At 38.7% G+C, this 27,226-nt stretch overlaps 1 protein-coding gene across 2 annotated transcripts in view; it reads left to right on the top strand.

Moving 5' to 3' along the window:
* Positions 1–27,226, top strand: part of TTC8 (tetratricopeptide repeat domain 8) — a 52,966-nt gene that overhangs the window by 19,683 nt on the left and 6,057 nt on the right. For both annotated transcript variants that reach the window (XM_047796097.1, XM_047796098.1), the window contains 7 exons: positions 2,405–2,449; positions 8,011–8,096; positions 10,901–10,988; positions 13,385–13,495; positions 23,649–23,788; positions 25,514–25,688; positions 25,985–26,107. In XM_047796097.1, the coding sequence (XP_047652053.1) occupies positions 2,405–2,449; positions 8,011–8,096; positions 10,901–10,988; positions 13,385–13,495; positions 23,649–23,788; positions 25,514–25,688; positions 25,985–26,107 (768 nt within the window). The remainder of the gene's footprint in view (positions 1–2,404; positions 2,450–8,010; positions 8,097–10,900; positions 10,989–13,384; positions 13,496–23,648; positions 23,789–25,513; positions 25,689–25,984; positions 26,108–27,226) is intronic.

Below are 27,226 nucleotides of genomic sequence, written 5' to 3' on the forward strand. Positions count from 1 at the left end.
TAATTACTCTAATATGTAAAATAATCTCTTAGTACTGAGTTAAGGAAAGTCAATCAGAAATAAAATATATATGTTCTTTCTCTCCTGAGAAAGAACAGCAATTTATAACAAAGAAAGCACATATGCAGCACAGTCTTTAGGTAATGAAGCTTCCGGGGGGTGGTTTGTATGGGTGTGTATTTTTTTCTTTCTCAGCTTGGACTATTCTCAGAAAAATCATTTTCGATCCTTGTAGGATTTTAGGACAGTCAAAGAGAGGCTAAAAACTATGTGCTCTTTCTAATTAGTAATTAATCCCTCAGCATATGGAGGTTCCCAGGGTAGCAGTCGAATTGAAGCTGTAACCGCTGGCCTATACCACAGCCACAGCGTCGCCAGATCTGAGCTGTGTGTGCGACCTACACCACAGCTCATGGCAACGCTGGATCCTTAACCCACTGAGCGAGGCCAGGGATTAGATCTGAATGCTCATGGATGCTAGTCAGATTTGTTTCCTCTGAGCCATGATGGGAACTTCCTTAACCACTCAAAGATTAAATGCTCCTTTAAATTGAAGAGAAAGTGAGAGTGAGAGAAAGAGAGAGAGTGCTGGGGGTGGGGTGGGGAGAGAAAGGAGAGTGTCCATGACTTCTCAGTACAGAAAAATTTGGAGATGAGTGTGGAATATTTTAGAGCCAGGAGCAGTTATCGTCTGGAAACTGGTGTAAGCCTAGCTCAGGTTTTTAGCTGTAGTCTCTGTGAATTCTGGGCATGAGGGCTGACCTCATTCCTATTATCAGTTCTACTGGTGCTTAGCATATTTACTAAATATTAAACACTCTAGGGAAAATGAGAAAGGACACTAGCTATGCAGACTTGAGATTTAGATCAGGAAAAGAAATGCCAGTTGGTGAATGGGGAATCAGACTGTGATAATGCCAGTGATGTTTTTCTTAATTTCTTATTAGACAGCAATTCAGTCAACTTTATTTAGCAGAATCGTAAAGTGTTACTGATTTCCTTTTCCTTTATGAAGACTGTCTGGTTCCCTATCTTTTTAGACCATTTACTTGAGGTGACTGAATGGTACTTGATACCCGTGCTATTTTCTCTCTTTCTTTAAAAAAATTTTTTTTTCTTTTTTTCATTTCTTTTTATTCTATCTTTTTTTTTCTTTTTTTTTTTTCCCCCCTTGCCTCACTTGCAGCATATGGAAGTTCCTGGGCCAGGGCTTGAATTGGAGCAGCAAATACAGGCCTACACCGCAGGTACAGCAACACCAGATCCAAGCTGCATTGGTGACCTATACCACAGCTTGTGGCAGTGCCAGATCCTTAACCCACTGAATGAGGCATCCTCACAGAGACAGTGTTGGGTCCTTAACCGGCTGAGCTGCAGTGGAAACTCCCTGTGCTGTTTTCTAACCAGGGAGTGCTGTCAATGGAGGCATTTCTCTCAGTCAAATTAAGATGCTTCCAGAACAGACTGGGCCTATAGTACTAGGTTTAAATTGAACTGGATTTTGCACTTTCTTAGTGTTTTGTAGAACTGATGCCAGGTTTCTCTACCTTTGGTCCCCAACTTGCCTTGACTTATCAGGAATCATTTCTAACATTGGCATATTGCTTGGGGTAGCTGGTAACTCCTTGACACTGTCTTAGGTGTTGTAACATCCTTTTTGTGGCAGTGGTAACACCAACCGTTCTCATAACCTTTTATTTTTTTTTAAATATAATGGAACAAATGGAGGATTAGGACTTACTTTTTAAAGAGGACCTTATTCCAATTTCTTTTTTCCTTTTTTTGGTTGCTCCAAGTCTTCTTTGTCAATAACCTGGATATCAGGGTGCTGGCCTCTTTGAAAGCGTAAAATAATGGTATTATGGACAAACCTAGTACCACCAAGAGGTAGTTCAGTAAATGAGCTGAGTGAAGTATTAGAATAATGGGTCTCAGTCCTGGCTGCTCAAAGAGGCATCTGCACATTAAGCAAAAGAACACCCCACTTTATAGTTAAACTCTACTTTGTTTCAGAAAGAACTTCCAGATTTTCTCATGTCTAAAGTGTCATTATTAATATCATAGTCACTGCATAATACAAGCAGTTTATGATGGTGCTAAAGTTGGTTTTCATTTGTCTCGTTCTAATAAAGTAGTATATATAATAGGGAAAAAAAGTTGAATTATTTGAGTTTTCCAGTTTGTATTCTCTAAAAAGTAGGAATCAGTTATAAGTAGCCTTATTTTAAAATGAGTGTGACAAATGATGGACAGATCCTTTAGTTATAAATCCCAGGCACTTTAGAGTACTTTGTTATTTTGGTTCAATGCAGCTGCTGTCAGAATGGCCTTTGAGTTTTGATATAATAGAGCGCTTTTGTTAAAATAAAAATCTCACATATTTTTTGCATTTTTTTCTTCACAGGCTTTGTTTGAGTATATCTTTCATCATGAAAATGATGTTAAGACTGTAAGTTTTGAATTTGTGCTTGTTTTTTAATTGTAATTTTTCTAACTTTGGGGATTTAGATTTGGAAATGTTCTATATCTTACCTATTAAACAGGTGGAATTATTAAAGATTGGAGAATTACTAATACTTTCAAGTCCATTGTCTGTTTCAATAGGAAAATTAGTATAACTATAGAAGTATAGCTGTAGAAGTAGTAAGGCTTCTGCTTGATCCATAATTAGATCTACAAGATATAGATAATTGAGAATGTTGCATAATATGTTTGTGTTAAAGTTTATTTTTTGACTATTAGGTTACCATTGTTGATCCATTTTTTTCCCCCCCTTTGGTCCATGTAATGATTATGGGCTTACTAATACATATATTTTGGGTTTCTTTGTAGAGTGCCCCATTGCCTGCCTTTAACATTTTATGATAGAAAATTTCAAACATGCAAGTAGAGACTATAATGAGCCCCTATCAACCATCACCCTACTTCACTAATAATCAATGATCAGTCATCTAGGTAGCCTCTCAACAGAGAGTTTTAAGATTATATGCATATGACTTCTCATTTGTGTCAGTTTTTACATGCTAATATGCAAGTGAACAGTAACTTCACAGATTTTGTCAAATCAAATGTAGTTAATTAATTCTGCAATGTCTAATGGTAGTATTTTCTGTCATTTTCCTATTCAAGGAGAAAGCCTTGTATCTTTAAAGTGTTCAGGAAGACAAAGACAATGTTGTGATAATTTCTGCTGTACAACAGTGACTCAGTGATACCTATACACACATCCATTCATTTTCAGATTCTTTTCCCATATAGATTATCACAGAATATTGGGTAGAGTTCCCTGTGCTATTCAGCAATTCCCTGTTGGCCAGTGATTCCATATACCACTGTGTGCATAGGCCAATCCAGACCCCCAATCCATCCCTTCCCCTGCCTGTCCCCTATGGTAACCATAAGTTTGTTTTTAAAATCTGTGAGTCTGTTTCTGTTCTGCATGTAAGTTCATGTGTATCCTCTGTTTTAGATCTTACATATAAGTGATATCATATGATGTTTGTCTTTCTCTGTTTGACTTACTTCACTTAGTAGGATAATCTCTAGGTCCATCCATGCTGCTGCAAATGGCATTATTTCATTCTTTTTAATGGCTGAGTAATATTCCATGGCATATATGTACCACATCTTCTTTATCCATTCATCTGTTGATGGACATTTAGATTGCTTCCATGTCTTGGCTGTTGTGAATGGTGCTGCAGTGAACATTGGGGTTCATGTATCTTTTTGGATTATGGTTTTCTCCAGATAGATGTCCAAGAGTGGAATTGCTAGACCATGTAATAGATCTATGTTTAGTTTTTTGAGGAACCTGCATACTGTTTTCCATAGTGGTTGCAACAATTTACATTCCCACCAACAGTGTGTCATACCACCCTGTTCGTGCCCAATCTCTTCTGATTAGGTTATTCTTTCTTTCTTTCTTTTTTAGGTTACTCTTTAAACACATAACTATTGAGTACCTGTGTATTGGTGCTACGATAGGTGCTAGTATATTGAGAGGGACAGGTGGATGCCCCTTAATCTGTTTTCTGTTATAGGCCTGCCACATTATAGTTCTGTAATGGATCAGACTGTTCCATTAAAATGCCATTTTAGACTTTACCACAAATGTTATCTAAATGGAAGAAAGATTTAATTAATGAGCACAAAGCATGTCTTTGTATACCTTTTCTATATTTTGCAACTTTAGCTGGAAAAAGGAAAAAAGAATTCTGCTTTTCGAAAAAGCTGAAGAAATCAGAAGTGCTTTTATGCTATTTACTTTGGGTGGCCTCCGGATTTCCTTGTAAATATACTCTTTCACACAAATAAAGAGAATATTGGAGACAAAATATAAGTAGTATTTAAGTGTTAAGAAAGAATAAAATTGATCTTCCAGGAGTTCCTGTTGTGGCTCAGTGGAAGCAAACCTGACTAGGATCCACGAGGATGTGGGTTTGATCCCTGGCCTCACTCAGTGGGTTAAGGATCCGGTATGGCTATGAGCTGTGGTGTAGGTCGAAGAGGCAGCTCAGATCCTGTGTTGCTGTGGTTGTGGTGTAGACCTGTAGCTGCAGCTCTGACCCCTAGGCTGGGAACTCCATATGCCACACATGTGGCCCTAAAAAGCAAAAAGAGAAAAAGAAAAAAAAGAAAAAAATTGGTCTTCGATGGAAAACTGTATTTCTCTTTTGAGTTAATACTTTTCTCCTTTGTTGGGGAGGGCAATATTGACACAACTGAAGTGGCATGTAGGTTGGTGGTTCTACCAAGACAAATATGGAGGACCCTGTACATCCTGTACATGGGACAACGATAGCGAATGCTCTGAAGTGGTATTTAAATGTCAAAAAAAATAAAGTTATTCTATGGAAAAATGTATTTCTGCCTTTGAATTCTTAATAACTCGCTTCCTTCCTCTCTCTTTTTGAAGCAATATTGGCAGTAGTGACAAAACTGATGTGCATTGGGTTGGAGATTCTGGAATCTTTATTTCCATATGCTCTTTAATTTTATCATGCTGAAATTGTCTCAACTCTAGTAATAGTGAACGGATGACTGTTTTTTTGAACTTCAGTATTTGGAGCACTATTTTTTTTTTTTTTGCCAATTTTTGGGCCGCTCCCTTGGCATATGGAGGTTCCCAGGCCTACACCAGAGCCATAGCAACACGGGATCTGAGCTGCGTCTGCAACCTACACCACAGCTCACAGCAACGCCTGATCCTTAACACACTGAGCAAGGCCAGGGATCGAACCCGCAACCTCATGGTTCCTAGTCGGATTTGTTAACCACTGAGCCATGATGGGAACTCCTGGAGCACTATTACTTAGGAAAGTCACTGGGACGCTCAGTTGGACACAAACATTATGTTGTTTAGATCTGCGAGGGTTCCCTGTTCTTATGGACTTTTATGAACTTATGCCTTTTATTTATGACATTCTAGGTCTTTATTAATATGTAGATATTGGATTAATTAAGTTATTCAAATATCTTTAAAGTGTATAGTTATTTATTTTGAAAAACTAGTAAAGACTTTAAAGAAATATGGATCATCTGTCACTTCATTAAAATTTTTAAATGTTAATAGCTTTAAATTATGAATCTTATTACTATGACCGTTTTGTTTGGTTCTTAATTTTTTTTTTTAATCTTTTTAAGGCGATAACTTCAGCATATGGAAGAGATTCCCCAGGCTAGGTGTTGAACTGGAGCTGTAGTTGTCAGCTTACACCACAGCCACAGTAATGCAGGATGCGAGCTGCGTCTGCGACCTACACCACAGCTTATGGCAATGCTGGATCCTTAACCCACTGAGTGAGGCCAGGGATCAAACCTGCATCCTCATGGATGCTAGTCAGTTTCGTTTCCCCTGAGCCATGGTGGGGACTCCATGGTTCTTAAGGTATTTTCAACATAAATCAGAGGTAAAGAATAGAATTAGTTTAGTCAGCAAATAATTTTGTTTGTTTGTTTGTTTTTTTGCTTTTTTAGGGCCAGACCCATAGCATATGGAAGTTCTCCGGGTAGGGGCTGAATCAGAACTGCAGCTGCTGGCCTACTCCACAGCCACAGCAATGCAGGATCCCAGCCACATCTGCAACCTACACCACAGCTCACAGCAACGCCAGATCCTTAACCCACTGAGGAGGCCAGGGACTGAACCCGCGTCCTCAAGGATACTAATCAGTTTTGTTACCGCTGAGCCATGATGGCAACTCCCTAATTCTTAAGGGCCTCTTAAGAGCACAGCAACATTCCTGAACAAAAGAGTTGTGTAAGAAGTGGGTGCTTATCCTCAGGGAGTTTAGGGTCCATTTGAAATTGTCACAAATGGTTATGTCTAGTGCAGCCCTAGTCTTCAAGTATGTAATTTTTTTCTTACTGTTTTTTACTACATGAGTAGTTCATATTCATTTTCCTAATTGGTATAGCATAAATATATGGGTCCTACAGAGGAACAGTACCTGAAAGCAGCAGCCTGTAATAAGCACTAAATCTAATCTTGGAAAATTAGAATATGTAAAAAAATTTTCAAATGACATATTTTTCTGAAAAATAGGTCTATTATGTTAAACATGAAAGTGAATATGATCTATTTGCTGATCTTTTAAAAGATTAAGTTAAAATTAATATATTCAGATATTTATAATATATTCCTGAGCTGAGCTGGTTGAAATATGGCTGGCTTTCTGGCATTTCCAGAGATAATGGTAATTGAAATTATTCTTTTTTATTCATTTTTTGCTTCCACTTTTACCTCTGGCTTGGGAAAAAGGAAAAGAAAAATCAGCATATGAATGTAGTATGTGGCTTGTTTTTAATTTCCATAGCTTTCAAGTAGAGATGTTGATTTTTCAAGTCCATTAGAACCTCAGCATGGTGACAGCATCCCTTTATAAATAGTTTGCATATTTAGAAGTCTCCCCTGGAGTGAGGAAAGATGGGGAGCACAGGAAAGTTATTAATTTTGCAGTAGGATATTCCAGGAACTCTTCTGGCATTCATTTCAGAAAAGAGTTAATATTAAGAAATGGACAGTAATATGGGATGCATCCTGAGATAACAACTGAAAAATTTAAGAGTTACTTTAACTGAGCTGTTGGATATTGTGATTATATTAACACTGGCTAAAGAATAAAAGGTTTTCAACCTTAGGAGAAAGAATAGTAAGTATTTTGAAAAGACTTCTTTTTCAATTTAATAAGCTGAGTTTTTATTCACCAGATCTTTATGAGCTTCAGATTTCTGAGAGCTTTAAATTTGTATGAAGATAAATTTGCTTTCCTCTTTGCCCAAATGGTTTCCACTGTTTTTGGTATAGAATCCTCATTCCTAATTAGATATCTCTTGCCTGATCTTAAATAATCACTAGAATGAACAAGCCAGAAAAAATTAGAGAGAAAGGGATAAACACATGTAAAATATGAAAGCAATTAAGATCCTTTTCAGTCGGCTGGCAAAGGCAAGTTTGACCTTTAGAATTACTGAAATGCAAGGTGATGACAGAATAATGGAACAATGGTTGTTAAAGATCCAGTTACCCAAGTGGCCCAGCTTCTTTCATTCGTCTTCAGGATCCTGATTTCAAACCAAGTTCTCTCTGCATCCTTGATCTTTCTCTTTTTCTCCACATCCGTCTTTAAAGTGGGGTTGGCTTTTGGGCCTGCCTTACACGGCAAAGGCTTGACTGAGTTTGGAGGCATTTTGGTGTGGAGAGGGTGAAAATGTACCGATTTTTTAATGTACAGTTTTGTACCTTGTGTATTGAAACTGTGTTCAAATAGACTGTACATCTGCTTCCTTTTGATCAGTGTCTACTTCTCATCTGCTGTCAACCCTCTGGTCTGGAACTGATTATTTAGGGAAAATTGGTAGGGCCATCTGGAGACACGAGCCACTTGCGTTTCTTTGTGATTTCTAATGCATGTTTTGATTGATGCTAATTATATGGTTTATTTCATTATTTATTCTTTCTGTTTATTGTTAGAAAAGAAAATCCTAATCTAAAATGAATTGTTTTCAAAGGCTTTGGATTTGGCTGCCCTTTCCACAGAGCATTCTCAGTACAAGGACTGGTGGTGGAAAGTGCAGATTGGAAAATGTTACTACAGGTAAAATTTTGATTATTTGTAAAAGGCTAAGCTGAGGCAACATATTTCAGAATCGCAAATCTGGTGACCCTTTTGGCGGACAGATTTCCTCATGAAGGAATGAAAACTGTGTCTTTCATTTACTTGAGAAAATGTTTAGTTAGCAATCACATGATGGCACTAAGAACTGATACCTTTGGGATAATAAAACTTTACAAGCTGGGAAAGGGAAACTTTGGGACCATCAGGTCCGACATTTCTTTTCAGATGACGAAGCTGAGGCCAAAGAAAGCATGTGATTTGCATCAGGAGCTAGTTAGTAGCAGACTTGGGATTAGAATCAAATCTGTGGATCTCACTCCACTCCTCTTGGCTCTCTAGTCTTTATTTCTACTGATGTCTCACATCTGTAAAGTGCTTTACAGTTAAGAGATAGCTTGTCTACACATTACATAATCTCACTTAAATCTTTCAATACTTTGGAGGTAGTTGCTGTTATTATCCCTATGTCCAGATGAGAAAAAGTGACCCTCTGAAAGAATAAAATATCTTGGAATAAATTTAACCAAGGAGTTGAAAGGCCTGTACATCAAAAATTATAACACAGTGATTGGAGAAACTGATGAAGTCATAAGTAAATTGAAACACATTCCACATTCATGGATTAGAAGAATTATTATTGTTAAAACATTCATGCTATGGGAAGCAATCTCCAGATTCAGTGAAATCCCTGTCAAAATACCAATGGCATTTTTCACAGTAGAACAATCCTAACATTTGTATGGAATCACAACAGATCCCGAAGAACCAAAGCATTCTTGAGAAAGAAGAATAAAGTTAGAGATATCATACTCCCTGATTTTAAACTGTATTACAAAGCTATAGGGATAAAAATAGTATGGTATTAGCATACAGACAGACATAGAGAGCCCAATGGAATAGAATAGAGAGCCCAAAAATAAACTCATGCATATATGGTCAATTAATTTACAAAAGAAGTCAGGATTGTACAAAGAGGAAAGAATGGTTTCTTCAATAAATTGTGATGGGAAATTAGAATAGCCACATGCACGAGAATGATGGACCACTCCCTTATATCATACACAAAAATGAACTCAATATTGATTAAAGATTGAATATAAGACCAGAAACCATAAAACACCTGGAAGAAAGCATTGGTCTTGATGATGAGTTTTGGATTTGACACCAAAAGCAAAGGCAATAAACAACAACAGCAGCAAAAAGTGAGACTTCTTCAAACTAAACTCTTATGTACAGTAAAGGAAACCATAAACAAAATGAAGAGGCAGCCTACTGAATGTAAGAAAATATTTGCAAATCATATATCCAAAAGGGGTTAACATCCAACATATGTAAAAAAAAACTCATGAAATTCAGTAGTAAAAAAACCCAAACAATCCAAGAATCTGAATAGACATTTTTCTAAAGAAGGCATACAGATGGCCAATATAAAAAGATGTTGGACATCACTAATCATGAGGGATATGCAAGTCAAAAGCCACAGAGATATCACCTTATATCTATTAGAATGGCTATTATCAAAAAGATGAGAAATAACTAGTATTTGGTGAGAACTTGGAAAAAAGGGAACCCACATGTACTCTTGGTAGGAATATAAATTGGCGCAGCCACTATGAAAAATAGTATGGAGGTTCCTCAAAAAATTAAAAATAGAACTACCACATGCACCAGCAATTCTAGTTCTCTGTATTTATCTGAAGAAAATGAAAACGCTGACTTGAAGAGAAGATATCTGCACTACCATATTTATTGCTGCATTATTTACAGTAGCCAAGATACAGAAACATCCTAAGTATCCATCAATAGATAAGTGGATAAAGATATATACAATGAAATATTATTCAGCCATTAAAAAGGATGATATCTGGACATTTGCAGTGGCATGGATGGACTTTGAAAACATTGTGCTAAGTGAAATAAGTTTTTAGAGAAAGACAACGTATAATCTCACTTATATGAGGAATCTAAAAAATGTATATATAAAACAAAGCTCATAGATAAAGAGAACAGATTGGTGGTTGCCAGAGGTGGAGGATTAGGGGTGGGCAAAAAGGGTGAAAAAGTCAAAAACTACAAACATACAGTTATAAAATAAACAAATCATGGAAATGTAACATACAGCATGGCTACTATAGTTACTATATTACATGTTTAAAAGTTGCTGAGAAAGTAAACCTTAAAAGTTGCCATCACCAGAAAAAAAATTCTGTGACTGTGTATGGTGATGGATGTTAATTAGTTATTGTGGTGATCATTGTGCACTATACGCAAATATCCAACCATTATATTGTACACCCGAAACTCATATAATGTTGTATGTCAGTTAATTTCAATTTTTAAAAAATGGGCTTTTATCTCAAAGCAGAAGATGTTTTCAAAGAAGTGTCATTTTCAGTTCTTCCAATAAAATGGAGGCTCTAAGCATTTATTGAGGTCACGTGACGTAATGTCCAGCTTATCGAAGTTCTTTTGGGGGCTGGACTGCTGTGACTTGGCTCTTACTCATGCTGTGACTAGGTTTCACACAGACTCCACACAGCATTTAAGCATTAGATGGGCAGTGAATATGGGAACAGAAATTGTTTTCCTTAGTTTAGGAAAACACATATTATATTAATATGTGTGTTAATACATTGATAAGTGTGTATAGGACATTACCTTCTTGGTACATGTTTACTCTTAAAAATGTAATTTGCCTTTAATTCATATCCTCAGGGTATGAATAAATGCTGTAGTGTTCATTTTTAAGTTGAATGTTTAATTTTCTGAATGGCCGTTCTTAGGTTAGGAATGTATCGTGAAGCAGAAAAACAATTTAAATCAGCCCTGAAGCAACAGGAAATGGTAGATACATTTCTCTACTTGGCAAAAGTAAGTATGCTTAATTTGAGTGGATTTTGTCTTCTCTGGGTAAATGTTTAAATTCTGACTAGGGCATAGGTAGAGTTGCCAATTTCTTTAGGACTCTGACAAGTTAAGACTTAACTTGTTACCCATGGGTAACAATCCCCCAGAGAGGCCCTCTGTTCTGCAACACACTTGTCTCCCACCTACAGAACAAGGATCGTTTTTACGTAGGTCTTTCATTTCTTGGCTCTGTTCTTTACAACAAAAACAGTATTTCCCCTTTATTGAGCACCTTCTGTAAGGTATTGCAAAATACCATATGCAATTTAATTACGCAATTTAATGTACCATATGCAATTTAATTTAACCCTCATATCAACACTGTAAGACAGATTCTAACATTTTCTTTGTACTCTTAAGGAAAAGGAGACTTAAAGAGGATAAGAAAGATTTTCAGGCTCACTTGGCTATTAAGGACCAGTGTTCAAAGCCAGGACTTTCTGATTCCAGAGCCAACTTACTGTCCTGTCATGACACCCACATCCCCAACAGAAGTGAAGGGCCACCTAGAATTTTTGGCATTGGAATAAAGTTACTTCTTGACCCTCACCAAGACTACTTTAAAAAAAAAAAATTTGATGAAGCGGTGGTTAAGACATCACTTTGCTGTATCTTCAAGAATTTTTTAAATTAGAAAGTGTGGTAAAGAAGGTTGAAATGAAGATGAGATATAGAAGGAAGTACTACTACTTTCTAAATATGGGATTAAAATTAGCATACTAAAAAGAAACAAAGTGAAGTTCTGTTACATAAATCTACTGTGCTAATCTTAGTATGTTTATAGTGGTTTTTCAAAAAGGTTTGAAACTATCTGGTATCTCAGTATCTTCTGTACATTATACGTAAAGTTCTTAAAGAGGTTTTTAAATATCACAGTAAACTATTCTGACAGCTTGAAATTGTAACTCAGGTCGCAGTATTTGACTGGCATCTTCTTAAATGATAATCACTTGTCATGTGGTTAAAAATGCACGTTTAATTTTAACTATTATTAAGTGCATGGTTTGGCTCTTTTTTTCATGAAGTGATTTGTTTAAATCCATTGTTGCCTAGATGACTGTATAGAGGTACAGTTTACTTATTTTCTTTAATATGTGAAGGAATTAATTGCTAAGTAATAGAGACCAAGCAGATTTTAAGGAGTATTATTTCTTAAAATTTTAAGTTGTTCATTTAACAAATTATTAAATATTTTATATTACTCAGTATGTGGAATTATATTATTTCATATATTTTAATAAGCATTTCAGAAGCATATAAGATGAAAATTGAAAAGTTTTCATCCATACCATTCCCTCTAATCTCATACTTAGCCATAAAGCCTGTAAGCAGTTTTCTGTGTGTCCATCTAGGTCTCTTCAAAGCATAATGCAAATGTTTAGGAAGAAATAGAGGATCCAAGATCATGAAGAAAAAAAGTCATAATCTTATGTTTCTATACATAAAACTGTAATTCTCTGTTTTAGAAGTTACTAATAAGTATATGGTTTATTCATGCTAATGTAATTGCAGATGAAGCAGAAGCTATCAAGTTAAAACAATCAACCCTCTCAACTCCCTGACCCTGTACCTTACAAATCTGTTTCCCGTCTATTTCCAAAGATCCTTCTCCCAAACCACCCTCTTCAGGGGCTCTCCCCTGCAGCCCCTCCTCAGACCTTCTTTTATGGGTCATCCCTTCTTTCTCCAGCATCTTCAACATTGGCCTCATAATTGTTCCTTAGGGCCAGACTCTAGATATACCCATGTCTATTCCGCCCAGTCTCTGTGACAGTAGTAAGTCTGTCAGAAGTGTTTGCTGAAGGTACAATGAATGAATACTTCATATACAGCATGTGGAAGTAAAATATCAGGAGTTTCCGTCATGGCATGGTGGTTAACGAATCCGAGTAGGAACCATGAGATTGCGAGTTCAATCCCTGGCCTTGCTCAGTGGGTTAAGGATCTGGCTGTGGGCTGTGGTGTAGGTCACAGATGTGGCTCAGATCCTGCGTTGCTATGGCCGTGGTATAGGCCGGCGGCTACAGCTCCGATTAGACCCCTAGCCTGGGAACCTCCATCTGCTGCAGGAAGCAGCCCTAGAAAAGGCAAAAAAACAAAAAAACGAACAAACTATCTATCTATCTATCTATCTGTCTGTCTATCTATCTATCTATCTATCTATCTATCTATCTATCTATCTATATACACACACACTCATAACGTCATTATTGGAAATTAACCCTAAGCATTTTTGAAATTTTTTTTACTGTCATATCTAGGAGATAATTGGTTACCAAACAATAATTATAAACATCATAACAAATGCTCTTGCTATTTCAAGAACCAGTACTTTTTATTGAAATATGCCTTGGCTTTAGGTTTACATCTCATTGGATCAACCTGTGACTGCTTTAAATCTTTTCAAACAAGGCTTAGATAAGTTTCCGGGAGAAGTAACCCTACTGTGTGGAATTGCCAGGATCTATGAGGTAAGATTCACATCTTTCAACAAGTTGATGTAAGATTGAGGTTATATGCTACTTAAGGTAAGCTCATAGTCCTTTCGGGTCCTAGCAAGGATGACAATTTATAAAATTATTATCATCGGCCTATGTTTTACCAACAGAATAAGAGATTTTAGTGTACGTATTAATCAAACCAAGTTTTTTCGTGAAGTATTTCAAACCTATAGAAGAGTATAGAGGATGGTATGAGGCAGGGATTTTTTAGTTTCCCCATAAATAGCTAGTTGTCCCGGCACATTTTACTCATCCTTTTTTCAAGGTCTGTAATGTCAACTATCAGATATTTTTCTAAACACGTTAGATATGTTTTGGGTTTTCTATTCTGTTCTGTTTGTCTATTCTTATACCGGTGTTATACCAACTTAATTACTGTCGCTTTATAATACTTGTAATTTGGTAAGCCACTTTGTTCATCTTCATTAGGAATGTCTTGACTATTTTGGACTTTGGCTTATTAGAAATTTTAGAGTCATGTTGTCAAATTCCATGAAAATCCTCTTGAAATGGTCTCCTGACTGCCTAATTACTGTAGCTTTGTAATAATAATAATAATAATAATAATAATAATTTTCTTTTTAAGGCTGCACCCTTGGCACTTGGAGGTTCCTAGGTTAGGGGTCAAATCAGAGCTGCAGCTGCCGGCCTACCCTAAAGCCACAGCAACATCAGATCCAAGCCAAGCCATGTCTGCTACTTACACCACAGCTCGTGGCAATGCTGGATCCTTTAACCCACTGAACAAGGCCAGGGATCGAACCTGCATCCTCATGGATAATAGTTGGAACCCGCTGAGCCATAATGGAAACTCCCTATAATAATTCTTGATATTGGGTCAGGCACGTAAACCACCTGTTCTTCACACTTGGTTATTCTTGGCCCTTTACTCTTCCATATTAAAACAAGCAAGCAAACAAACAAAAAAAACCCCTGTAGACACAGGGATTGGAATTGCATTGAATATATGAATGATGAGGCTGGGGCTGCCTTTCTTCTCACTCTAGATCACTTGCTTAGGTGTTTTTTTTTTTTTTTTTTGGTCCTTCATCAAGGATTTTGTAATGATCTGCATAAATGTTCTGCTGAGAGTCCCCCAAACCACCTTGAGATTTGATGATTTATCAGGTCTCAGGACTCAGCACACAGTTGTCCTCAGAGCGACAACTTACAGCCAAAGGATACAAAGCAAGATCAGTAAAGGGAGCAGGCACACGGGGTAAAGTTCCGAGGACACCAGGCCTAAGCTTTCAAGAGTCCTCCCCTGCAGCGGGACCACACAGGGCACTTTTAATTCTTCCAGCAAGTTGTGGCAACATGTGTGAAGTCCTGTTTATCAGGGAGCTCACTAAATTTCTGGTATCCGTTACTGGGGCTGGTCAGATAGGCACCATCTGCCTCTCACACACCAGAATCCCAGACCAAGAAGTAAAGCAGGTGTTTATGCACGGCACGTTTATGCCCCACACTGTTGTACAGCTTAGGGGTAGTGAGCCACACTCATCATTTGGGGAAGGGCAATATAGGGCACTAGCCGACTCTAAGATGCCAACCAGGGGCCAAGCTTGCAGGTGGGCCTTTCTAAGAGTAGCAGGCCCAGGCCTGCTATGTTAACTCTTTTCTGCACAGATGTATTTCTAGGTAAAATCGTTTTTCTCTTTTATTTTCTATGGTTATTTACGGTGAGTAGGAATACATTGATTTTTTAAGTTTGATTTGATCTAGCAATTTGGCTAAGTATTCTCTTTTAAAATATGTATTTTATTGAAGTATAGTTGATTTACAATGTTGTGTTAATTTCTGCCGTACAGCAGAGTGATTTCATTATATATATTCTTCTTCGTATTCTTCTCCATTACGGTTTATTACAGAATATTGAATATAGTTCCCTCTGGTATAGAGTGAGACCTTGCTGTTTGTCCATTCTATATATAATAGTTTTCATCTGCTAATTAAATACTCTTTTTATGTTTTAATACCTTATCCATAGCTTCTCTTAGATTTTCTAAGTAAATAAAATAATCACCATCTGCTAATACAGTTTTTCTCTCCTCATTTCAATTACTTTAAAAGAAATCTTATTGTTTAGGACTTCAAATATAATATTGAAGAGAAGCATCTCTAGTCTCTTTAAACTCCTCGAAATCCTAGGTAGGATCTTTTCAAACTGTTTTGTTAGAAAAAGAATGGACGGTGTTAATAGTTGCTGTATCTGGGTATTAGTATAGAAATGATTTTTATTTTCTTCTTTATATTTTCTATATTTTCCGTAATGACCATGTAATACTTTTAATATGAAAACAATAAACATGACCTTTAAATTGTCTGGAAATATTTTCTCTGTTTGAAGTATAATTTTGCTAAACATGTAAATAGAAAACTTTGATCATTCAGTAAAAATACTGTATCAGTATCTCTGTATCTTTACTTGTATGACCCTAAATTGAACAGGAACAGAATTTTGACCAAAAAGCTTAGAAAAGAAGGAAATAAAATGGAATTGATTTTGAAACCTGTGGAACTCATGCATGGTGGTGACCATCTCAATGGAACTGGAGTTCTTTGACTCTCAGGCCTTGTCTTCTGCACATTTTTTTCCTCCTGGCTTTCTCTTCTTAGGCAGGAAGTCCTGGCAGAAAGAACTAGAGAACTCTGGTAGTCTTTAATGTGTGGTTGCTGGTCCGTAGAAGTCCTTCCACACCTCTGCTTTAGTCATTTGCCGTGTCTGGGCTAGGGAGTGGTTCTGGAGTAGATTCTTTTTTTTTTTTTTTTTTGGCCATGCCTGCATCATGTGGAAGTTGCTGGGCCAGGGGTCAAACCCATACCACAGCAGTGATCCCAGCTGCTGTGGTGACAGCACTGGGTCCTTAACCTGCTGTGGCCAAGAGAACTCCCAGAGTGGATTCTTTAGGCAACTACTTTCTTCCTGTCCCTGCTCTGGGTTTGGCCCAGAATTGGAGAAGCACATACCATCCTTTTATAGGGATTCAGGGGGGAGTTTTGTGAGAAAAAGTAGAATTTTATTTTGCACTCAGAGGAAGAAAGAAGTGGAGAGAAAATACCCTAGGCGTGAGGGCAATGTCATATACCAGTAGGGTGACCAAGGACTAAGCACAGGCTTGAAATAGATGCAGGATTTCCCTTTGAATTTATTGGTTAATTTCCTTTATGGCAAAGTTTACCATACAAAGACTTCCAGTGTATTCTTTTTCTCTTTATGTGGCAGTGGATTGAGGTGTAATTGCTCAAGTTTGTCCCTTAGCTCTTCAGCCTGCATAACATATGCCTTTAGGGATTTTTGTGTGTGTACATTGTACTTTCTCTGGAGGGATTCTTTCCCTTTAGGCTTTCTTTTTATTTATCACTTTCATTTTGCTCTTGTTTCTTTTAAATGTTTCCTATTTTAAAGTGAACATGTTGTGCTGCCTATGGTTCATTGCTTATTCTGTACAGAAACTTGTTTGAAATGATTTATCCTTGCTAAAATTATTTGGTTGTGGTTTTAGTTTTTCCTGAGGCCTTTTGTTGATTCATTTGAGAGGCAGGCCTTTATTGGAACTAACTGTTCTATGTTGAAAGTTATTTGGAATTAGAAATATTACCCTAGGAAATATTATTCTAGTGGTCCTTGAACTTTACTGTGTATGATAATGACTTTGGGAATATTTGAGAGTAAGGCCCATCTTCTGCCTCCTGACTCAGATTCCTGGAAGGTGGGACGTGGGCATTTGCTTAACAAGCTCACTAGGTGATTCTGATTATAACAGAGTTTGAGAATCATTGCAACATTCACTTCCTTATTTGTAGTTTTGTTGTATATAACTAAAAATCTAATTAGAGGCAGTGTTCTGTGATGCCTGGTTCAGTAATAAGCACTGTAAAAATCACTTCAATGATACCACAGTTGTTTATATACTTGAAGTGACGTTTATATGCTTGAAAATATTACTTTATGTCTGCATTAATAAAATTTATCCTAGAGCTACTATAATTTAAATGAGTCTGATGTGAGACTAAAGGACAAAAAGAGAATCTATGTATATTCATGTGTCTAAAAAGTTATGTGATATTGTCTTTTAAACAGTTAGATTATTGCATTATTTAGTAGTTTTAAAAATAGAGCTGGATGAGTAATGATTTCTGTCCTTTTTTTTTTTTTTTTGAGTAATGATTTCTTATACTAAAAGAATCCATTGCTACAAGATGACTCAGAATTTAAAACCATGAACGTTCAAGAAGAATATATAGATGAATTTTTGTATAAACTTGGAATGGGGAAGAACTTTCTAAACATGATACCAAGAAAGCCATAATAGAAAAGACTGATAAATTTCAGAGTATAAAAGTTAAATTTTCTATATAGTGAAAACAAAGGTGTACATAAAACTAAACTCAAACAACAGCAAAAAGGTTAAAAACGTTAAACAGGGGACATATTTGCCATACCTGGGACAGACAAAAGTCTACTTTTAATTTCCTCATTCACAATTGCTGGGTTTCAGGTCGTTTACAGATTGGTGGGAGAATTACGCACAAACACATGTGTGCACGCACACTCAAATTCTCCTTTTGGTCAATAATATAAACATGGCAACTAGGTGTTTCCTCAGAGCCGTTGTGGGTCAAAATCATGATGTGGCCCTTGTTGTCCTGCCGGCCAACACAGTGGCTGTTGACCTTCTCCATACAACTAAAGTCAGCCCAGAGACGAGACAACGGACCAAATCCCAGCTGCATTGCGGCTATACCACTGCCCTTTCATGCTGTGGCTAGAAGCACACATCTGGAAGAATTCAGCCAAACCATCTATGCTTTTCCTCGGAAGGGAATGTTTATAAACACAGGGCCTTCCTAGGTTTTGAATGGAAGTCAGCCTCAGCACGGGCTCATTGCATCAGGAAGGAGAAAACAGAGTTCATGCCCAGGGACCCCCAAGCCACAGCTCTGTCTCCAGCTTGCCTGAGTTCAGGAGGGCAGCGTCCCACCCAAGCCACAGACACTAATAGTAAAAGGACAAAAGATAGGATAAGAGAACTGGCCAAGTACATGGATCCACAATACACAGAAAAAGAAAAGTTAGTATCTGGTGTGTTGAGTGTGTAGCCCCAGTAATAATTAAAGAAATAAACATTAATAATGTCGGAGCTTCTGTTGTGGCTTAGCAGTCATGAACCCAAACTAGTATCCGTGAGGATGTGGGTTCGATCCCTGGTCCTGCTCAGTGGGTTAAGGATCTGGTGTTGCTGGGAGCTGTGGTGTAGGTCGAAGACGTGGCTCAGATCTGGCGTTGCTGTGGTTGTGGCGTAAGCCGGCAGCTGCAGCTGCAATTAGACCCCTAGCCTGGGAACTTCCATAGGCCGCACCTGTGGCCCTAAAAAAAAAAAAGAAAAACCCAACAACCAGTACCTTTTTTTTTTTTTTGTCTTTTTAGGGCTGCACCTGCTTGGTATGGAGGTTCCCAGGCTAGGGGTCTAATCAGAGCTGTCGCTGCAGGCCTACACCACAGCCACAGCAATGCCAGATCCAAGCCGCATCTTTGACCTGCACCACAGCTCACAGCAACATCAGACCCTTAACCCACTGAGCAGGGCCAGGGATCAAACCCACAACCTCATGGTTCCTAGTCAGATTCAATGGGAACTGCTTTTTTTTTTTTGTCATTTTTTACTTAATCAGATTGACAAAGATGGATAAGTTCCATGGCATTTCAGGTTATCAAAGTGTGGAGGTTGTGTTTTTTTATGTCTATTTTATTTCACTTAGCTTAATGCCCTCTAAGTCCATTCCTGTTGTTGCAAATGGCAAAATTTCATAATTTTTTTATGGCTGAGTATTAGCATTCTGTTGTATATTTGTACCTCATCTTCATCTGTTCATGGACACTTAGATTGTTTACATATCTTGGCAACTGTAAATAATGCTTCTATGTAAACACTGGGGTGCATGTATCTTTTCAAATTAGTTTTTTTTTTTTTGGATATATACCCAGGAATGGAATTGCTGGGTCATATGGTTGTTCTGTTTTTAGTTTTTTGAGAAACCCCCATACTGTTTTCCACAGTGGTGGCAGCATTTTACATTTCCAGCCTACAGTGTAGGAGGATTCCCTTTCTCTACATCCTCACCAGCATTTGTTAATTTACGTTCTTTTTGATGACGGCCATTCTGATAGGTGTGAGGTGATCCTGTGGTTTTAATTTGCATTTCTTTGATGATTAACGATGTTGAGCGTCTTTCCATGTCTGCTGGTCATCTTTGGGAAAATGTCCTCTGCCTGTTTTTTAATCAGTTGTTTTTTTTTTTTTTTTTTTTTTTTTTTGAAATTTAGAGCCCTTCAGCTCTAGGGCCTCTTATTTTATTTTATTTTTTTATTTTCCCACTGTACAGCAAGGGGATCAAGTTATCCTTACATGTATACATTACAATTACATTTTTTCCCTACCCTTTGTTCTGTTGCAACATGAGTATCTAGACAAAGTTCTCAATGCTATTCAGCAGGATCTCCTTGTAAATCTATTCTAAGTTGTGTCTGATAAGCCCAAGCTCCCGATCCCTCCCACTCCCTCCCCCTCCCATCAGGCAGCCACAAGTCTCTTCTCCAAGTCCATGATTTTCTTTTCTGAGGAGATGTTCATTTGTGCTGGATATTAGATTTCAGTTATAAGTGATATCATATGGTATTTGTCTTTCTGGCTCATTTCACTCAGTATGAGACTCTCTAGTTCCATCCATGTTGCTGCGAATGGCATTATGCCATTCTTTTTTATGGTTGAGTAGTATTCCATTGTGTATATGTACCACCTCTTCCGAATCCAATCATCTGTTGATGGACATTTGGGTTGTTTCCATGTCCTGGCTATTGTGAAGAGTGCTGCAATGAACATGTGGGTGCACGTGTCTCTTTTAAGTAGAGTTTTGTCCAGATAGATGCCCAAGAGTGGGATTGCGGGGTCATATGGAAGTTCTATGTATAGATTTCTCAGGTATCTCCAGACTGTTCTCCATAGCGGCTGTACCAGTTTACATTCCCACCAACAGTGCAGGAGGGTTCCCTTTTCTCCACAGCCCCTCCAGCACTTGTTATTTGTGGACTTATTAATGATGGCCATTCTGACTGGTGTGAGGTGGTATCTCATGGTAGTTTTGATTTGCATTTCTCTTATAATCAGTGATGTTGAGCATTTTTTCATGTGTTCGTTGGCCATCTGTATATCTTCTTTGGAGAAATGTCTATTCAGGTCTCTTGCCCATTTTTCCATTGATTGATTGGCTTTTTTGCTGCTGGGTTGTATAAGTTGTTTATATATTCTAGAGATTACGCCCTTGTCAGTTGCATCATTTGAAACTGTTTTCTCCCATTCTGTAAGTTGTCTTTTTGTTTTCTTTTGGGTTTCCTTTGCTGTGCAAAAGCTTTTCAGTTTGATGAGGTCCCATGGGTTTATTTTTGCTCTAATTTCTGTTGCTTTGGGAGACTGACCTGAGAAAATATTCATGATGTTGATGTCAGAGAGTGTTTTGCCTATGTTTTCTTCTAGGAGTTGGATGGTGTCCTGTCTTATATTTAAGTCTTTCAGCCATTTTGAGTTTATTTGTGTGCATGGTGTGAGGGTGTGCATGGTGTCGTTGCTGTGCATGCAGTTGTCCAGGTTTCCCAGCAATGCTTGCTGAATAGACTTTCTTTTTCGCATTTGATGTTCTTGCCTCCCTTGTCAAAGATTAACTGACCACTGGTGTCAGGGTTTATTTCCGGGTTCTCTATTCTGTTCCATTGGTCTGTCTGTCCGTTCTGATACCAGTGCCACACTGTTTTGATGACTGTGGCTTTGTAGTATTTCTTGAAGTCTGGGAGAGTTATGCCTCCTGCTTGGTTTTTGTTTCTCAGGATTGCTTTGGCGATTCTGGGTCTTTTGTGGTTCCATATAAATGTTTGGATTGTTTGTTCTAGTTCTGTGAAAAATGTCCTGGGTCATTTGATAGGGATTGCATTGACTGTATAGATTGCTTTGGGTAGTATGGCCATTTTTACAATATTGATTTTTCCAATCCAGGAACATGGAATATCTTTCCATTTCTTTCCATCTTCTTTGATTTCTTTGATGAAAGTTTTATAGTTCTCGGCATATAGGTCCTTTACCTCCTTGGTCAGGTGTATTCCGAGGTATTTGATTTTGTGAGGTGCAATTTTAAAAGGTATCGTATTTTTGTATTCCTTTTCTAATATTTCATTGCTGGTATACAGAAATGCAACTGACTTCTGCATGTTAATCTTATATCCTGCTACTTTGCTGAATTTATGAATCAGTTCAAGTAGTTTTGGGGTTGAGTCCTTAGGGTTTTCTATGTATAGTATCATGTCATCTGCATACAGTGACAGTTTGATCTCTTCTCTTCCTATATGGATGCCTTTGATTTCTTTGGTTTGTCTAATTGCTGTGGCTAGGACTTCCAAAACGATGTTGAAGAGCAGTGGTGAGAGTGGGCATCCCTGTCTTGTTCCAGATTGGAGTGAGAAGGCTTTCAGTTTTTCCCCATTGAGGATTATATTTGCTGTGGGTTTCTCATCAATGGCTTTGATTATATTCAGGAAACTTCCCTCTATACCCACTTTGGCGAGGGTCTTGATCATGAATGGATGTTGACCTTTGTCAAATGCTTTTTCTGCGTCTATTGAGATGATCATATGATTTTTGACTTTTCTTTTGTTAATGTGGTGTATGATGCTGATTGATTTGCGTATGTTGAACCATCCTTGTGAACCTGGGATGAACCCAACCTGGTCATGGTGTATAATTTTTTTAGTATGTTGTTGGATTTGGTTGGCTAGGATTTTGTTGAGAATTTTTGCATCTATATTTGTCAATGATATTGGGCGATAGTTTTCTTTTTTGGTGGTATCTCTGTCTGGTTTTGGAATGAGGGTGATGGGGGCATCATAGAATGTCTTTGGGAGGATTCCTTCTTCTTCAACCTTTGAAAGAGTTTAAGGAGGATGGGCACCAATTCTTCTTTATATGTTTGATAGAATTCACCTGTGAAGCCATTTGGTCCTGGACTTTTATTTGTAGGGAGTGTTTTTATGACCTCTTCAATTTCATTTCTAGTGATCGGTCTGTTCAGTTGGTCTGTTTCTACTTGATTCAGTTTTGGCAGGCTGTAAGATTCTAGAAAATTGTCCATTTCTTCCAGATTGTCAAACTTGTTGCTGTGTAGTTGTTCAGTTGTTTGTTTTTTGACGGTAAGTTGTATGAGCTGTTTGTATATTTTGGATATAGCACTTTATTGGGCATATCGTTTGCAAATATTTTCTCCTATTCAGTAGATGTTCTTCTACTTTGTCACTTATGTGTTTCTTTTACGTGACAAGTGCGTGGTTCTCCTAGGCTGTTCCTGCTGCCCAGTTTGCACTTCCCCCAGGTGTGCTCAGGTCTCCATCCCTCACTTTACTCAGCCTCTGTTCACACGGCACCTCCTCCACAACTCCTTTGAAGCAGCACCCACTCCCCTCCCTCTCTCTTCTCACGCTGCTCTCTTTCTCTTAATCACTTATCCTTGTTGGACCTGACATTATATAGTTGTTCATTTCTTTGTCCTCCTCCCAGATGTAACCTCCTTGAGGATAGTGGTCACCCTTCCATATCGAGGGGGGAGAGTTGGTTCCAAGACCCCCTCGTTTGCCAAAATTAGTGGATGCTCAAGTCCCTTATACAAAAGGCTGTAGTATTTGTATATAACCTACCCACATGGTTCTGTATGCACTAAATTATCTCTAGATTACTTTTAATGCCCAATACAATGTAAACACTATCTAAATAGTTGTAAATACAGTGTAGATGCCATGGAAATACTTGGCAGTGTGGCAGATTCAAGTTTGCTTTTTGAAACTTTCTGGAATTTTTTTTTCCTCAGTCTGTGGCTGGTTGACTCTGCAGAGGTGAAACCCACAGATACAGAGGACTGACTGTATCTTTTTGATCACATTGTGTCCCCAGGGCCTAGAACAGAGTCTGGCACATGGTAGGCACTTAATAAATAGTTCATTGAATAAAAGAATGTAAGCCAGTCAGAATAAAAATAATCTCTTGTCCAGTATTAATACAGTATTGCTCTTCTGTCTTAAAAACAGGAAATGAATAATATTCCATCAGCCACTGAATACTACAAAGAGGTTTTGAAACAGGACAATACTCATGTGGAAGCCATTGCATGCATTGGAAGCAACCACTTTTACTCTGATCAACCAGAAGTAGCCCTCCGGTTTTACAGGTGCACTTGACATTCAGTTTGTAGAATTGCTTTCCTGTGAAATCATGGTGAAACAATAAGAAAGATATAATGAAAATGTACAGAAATGATGTATAGCCAGGTCTACATGAGACTAAAAATTTAAGCACCCAACTGTTTTACGAATATTAAAGCTATAGCTCATAATTTGGAAATACACGAGTATTTGGCATCTTGTAGAAACACACCTGGATAATTACCTGAGTTAACACCATGTCATTGTATCAACTGGCCATTCTGTCATCAACCAATAAGAGTTTAATAGTTACTGGAAGCACTTCTACATCACTGCCTCCATCTGTCCCACTGTGCACAATAAAAAGATCCTGAAGGTAAAATAGTAAATGTGATTTGCAAAGAGCAGTGGGCCCTAGGCCCTGAGTCCTGATGGGGCCCTGAAACAAGATCCCTGTTTTGTGAAATATTGTCAATTCTTGTCCAAATATTTTTTTCAAAATTTACATAAATGATGTTCTCTTTTGAGCACATACTTATTTTAAACTATAGAGGGTTTCTGAAATTAATTTTTAAGTTATGACTTCCTCTCCAGCCTTTGGGTGACGAATGAGGAGATAACTGACAGCTGACAAGAGTTCTTTCCAGATAAGTGCTGGGAGCATAAAACATAATGATATGGTGCCAGCCTGTGCACATGCAGCTGACTCTGCTCCCCCCACCCCAGAGTGGGTCATGGCTCCTCAGGGCAGCTGGCGTGGGTTTTCGCTTGCTTAGTTGAGCTCTCTTATCCTTTGGGATTAATGATGCACAGAAGCAAAATGGGGTTCATGAGCTGCAGCAGAGAAGCTAAGTGGATAACCTAGGGATCCACTGATGATCTTGCCATGCTGGGTGGAAGCTCACTAGGTGCAGCTGAACCACAAAATACACATAGCCAAAAACCGGACCCAACTCAGCTGTCCTCGGAGGTGAATGCTAAACATAGGCCACAGATTTGATTAAAAGGTCATAGAAATTTGCTGATGAGCACCAAAGCTTTATGAGGCAAAAGTGTGGATTTTACTTTATGGGACCATTTATTTATTCTTTTGATTCTCTAACAGAGTTGGGGGGGGGGTTAAAAAAAAAGTTACAGAAGTTATTATTTTTTTTTTGTCTTTTTGCCATTTCTTGGGCCACTCCTGCGGCATATGGAGGTTCCCGGGCTAGGGGTCGAATCGGAGCTGTAGTCACCAGCCTACGCCAGAGCCACAGCAACGCAGGATCCGAGCCGCGTCTGTGACCTACACCACAGCTCACGGCAACGCCGGAACCTTGACCCACTGAGCAAGGGCAGGGATCAAACCCACAACCTCATGGTTCCTAGTCGGATTCGTTAACCACTGCGCCACAACGGGAACTCCCAGAAGTTATTTCTGACCTTGCCTTTGGAGTCGTAACTAGTACCATTACAAAAGACATGGTTTTGTATTTGTTTTACCATTTTTTCATTTACCTAATTCTTTCTGTTTATATTCTTTGGAGGGTATTAAAAATTATATAATGAATTCATTTCTAACCTTGTTAAAAAGATACGTGTGTTGGAGTTCCCACTGTGGCACAGTGGAAACAAATCCGACTAGGAACCATGAGGTTGCGGGTTCGATCCCTGGCCCTAAAAGGATGAGAGACAAAAAAAAAAAAAAAGATATGTATATTAATATTTATAAAGTTGGTCTGACACCAAAATGTGTGCTCTTTTTCCAAAAGGCGACTCCTGCAGATGGGTGTTTATAACTGCCAGCTTTTTAACAATCTGGGGCTCTGTTGCTTCTATGCCCAGCAGTATGATATGACTCTGACCTCCTTCGAACGTGCCCTTTCTCTGGCTGAAAACGAAGAGGAGGTAGCTGACGTCTGGTACAACTTGGGACATGTAGCTGTGGTATGTTGTTTCTGTAGTAAAATTTCTATTACAGAAAAGGTAACCGCTTGTTGGAAGAAATCTTCAGGTATTGGAAATCCGGGTGTGATTAGCGATTTAGAGGCAATTTAGAGGTTTCTGGGAGGCACCACAGCTCATTTCATCGTCCCAGGTCGAATCCCCTTACGTGCCTGTCGCCCTTGTCCTGCTGCTTTTGGCTAAGGTAGCAGACACGATTTATCTGAGGAAAGGAGGACTGCGATGGCAGGAGGAAGTGGGTGGAATTGTGTGTGCGAGTTTGTGCTTTCCTCTTGCAGGGCATAGGAGATACGAATCTGGCCCATCAGTGCTTCAGGCTGGCCCTGGTTAACAACAACCACCACGCCGAGGCCTACAACAACCTGGCCGTGCTGGAAATGCGCAAGGGCCACGTGGACCAGGTCAGCCGAGGGCAGGGCTTGCCGCGGGGACAGTCTTCTTTCTTCAAGGGAAAGCTGTTGCGTGCAGCTGTCTTTACATGTTACAGTTTGAAAATGAGCTCTGGAGTCGGACTGGCCTGGGTTTGAATCCCAGCTCTGTCACCTATTAGTGATGTGACCTTGGAGAAGTTGCTTAACCTTTCAGGACCCAACATGGAAGCTTGATTTGGTTAGGACAGATCTGCACCTCCCAGGCTTCCCTATCTTCAGGAACTGTTCTGCCATTCACAGCCCTCCATCCACCGTCTAGCTGCTCAAGCCCCAGTCCTAGGACCCACCCGTGAAACTTCCCTTTCCCGACTGGCCTCCTTGCCATGCTGCACCTCTGTCGTGTCCAGCGGGCCCTGTCAGTTCTAGCTCCACATCCCCATTCTCCACTCCCACCCCCGCTTCTTCAGACTGCTCTCATCTCTCACCTGCATGACTGCAAGCGTCTCCTAGCTATTCCATTTACATCAGCAAGTAAGCACACCCTATAATGCAGCTTCCTCAGAACAGCCTAAAGGATTTAAAAAAAAAAAAATACACAAGGGTATTTTATTACTGCTTTGCTTATTAGCATCCTCGAAAGGCTTCTCCTTGCACTGTTAAGGAAATTTGGACTTCAGACCTTAGTCTACAAGGCCCCACGTGGTCTAGCCTCTGGGTCCCGCCCAGACCACATCTTTGGCCACTACTCTTTTACCCTTGACCTCCAGATACATTAGCTGCTCGCTGCTGTGCAGTGCCTGCTCTTACCGTAGGGCCTTTGGAGTGACTTCTTTCAGATCCTGCAAAGATTTTCTCTTTCTCATTCAGGTCTCAGCTTAATTACCACCTCTTTAGAAAGACCTGCTTGAACATCAGTTTACAGATGCTCTCACATCTCCTGCTGTTTTTTTCTTCACAGTACTTATCATTTTATCAGATAGTTTCATCTTTACGTGCAGATTGCTAGCTGTGTGAAAGCAGGGATTGCCTGTCTTCTACTGATGTATTTTCAGTGTCAAAAACATTGCCTGGCACATGGTAGGTGCTCAGGATTTGTGGAATGGATGCATGATAAATAAAATAGGGTAATAGCAATACTGACCCGAAGGT

Source organism: Phacochoerus africanus, chromosome 9, assembly GCF_016906955.1.
Source record: "Phacochoerus africanus isolate WHEZ1 chromosome 9, ROS_Pafr_v1, whole genome shotgun sequence".
Classification (NCBI taxonomy): Eukaryota; Metazoa; Chordata; class Mammalia; order Artiodactyla; family Suidae; genus Phacochoerus; species Phacochoerus africanus.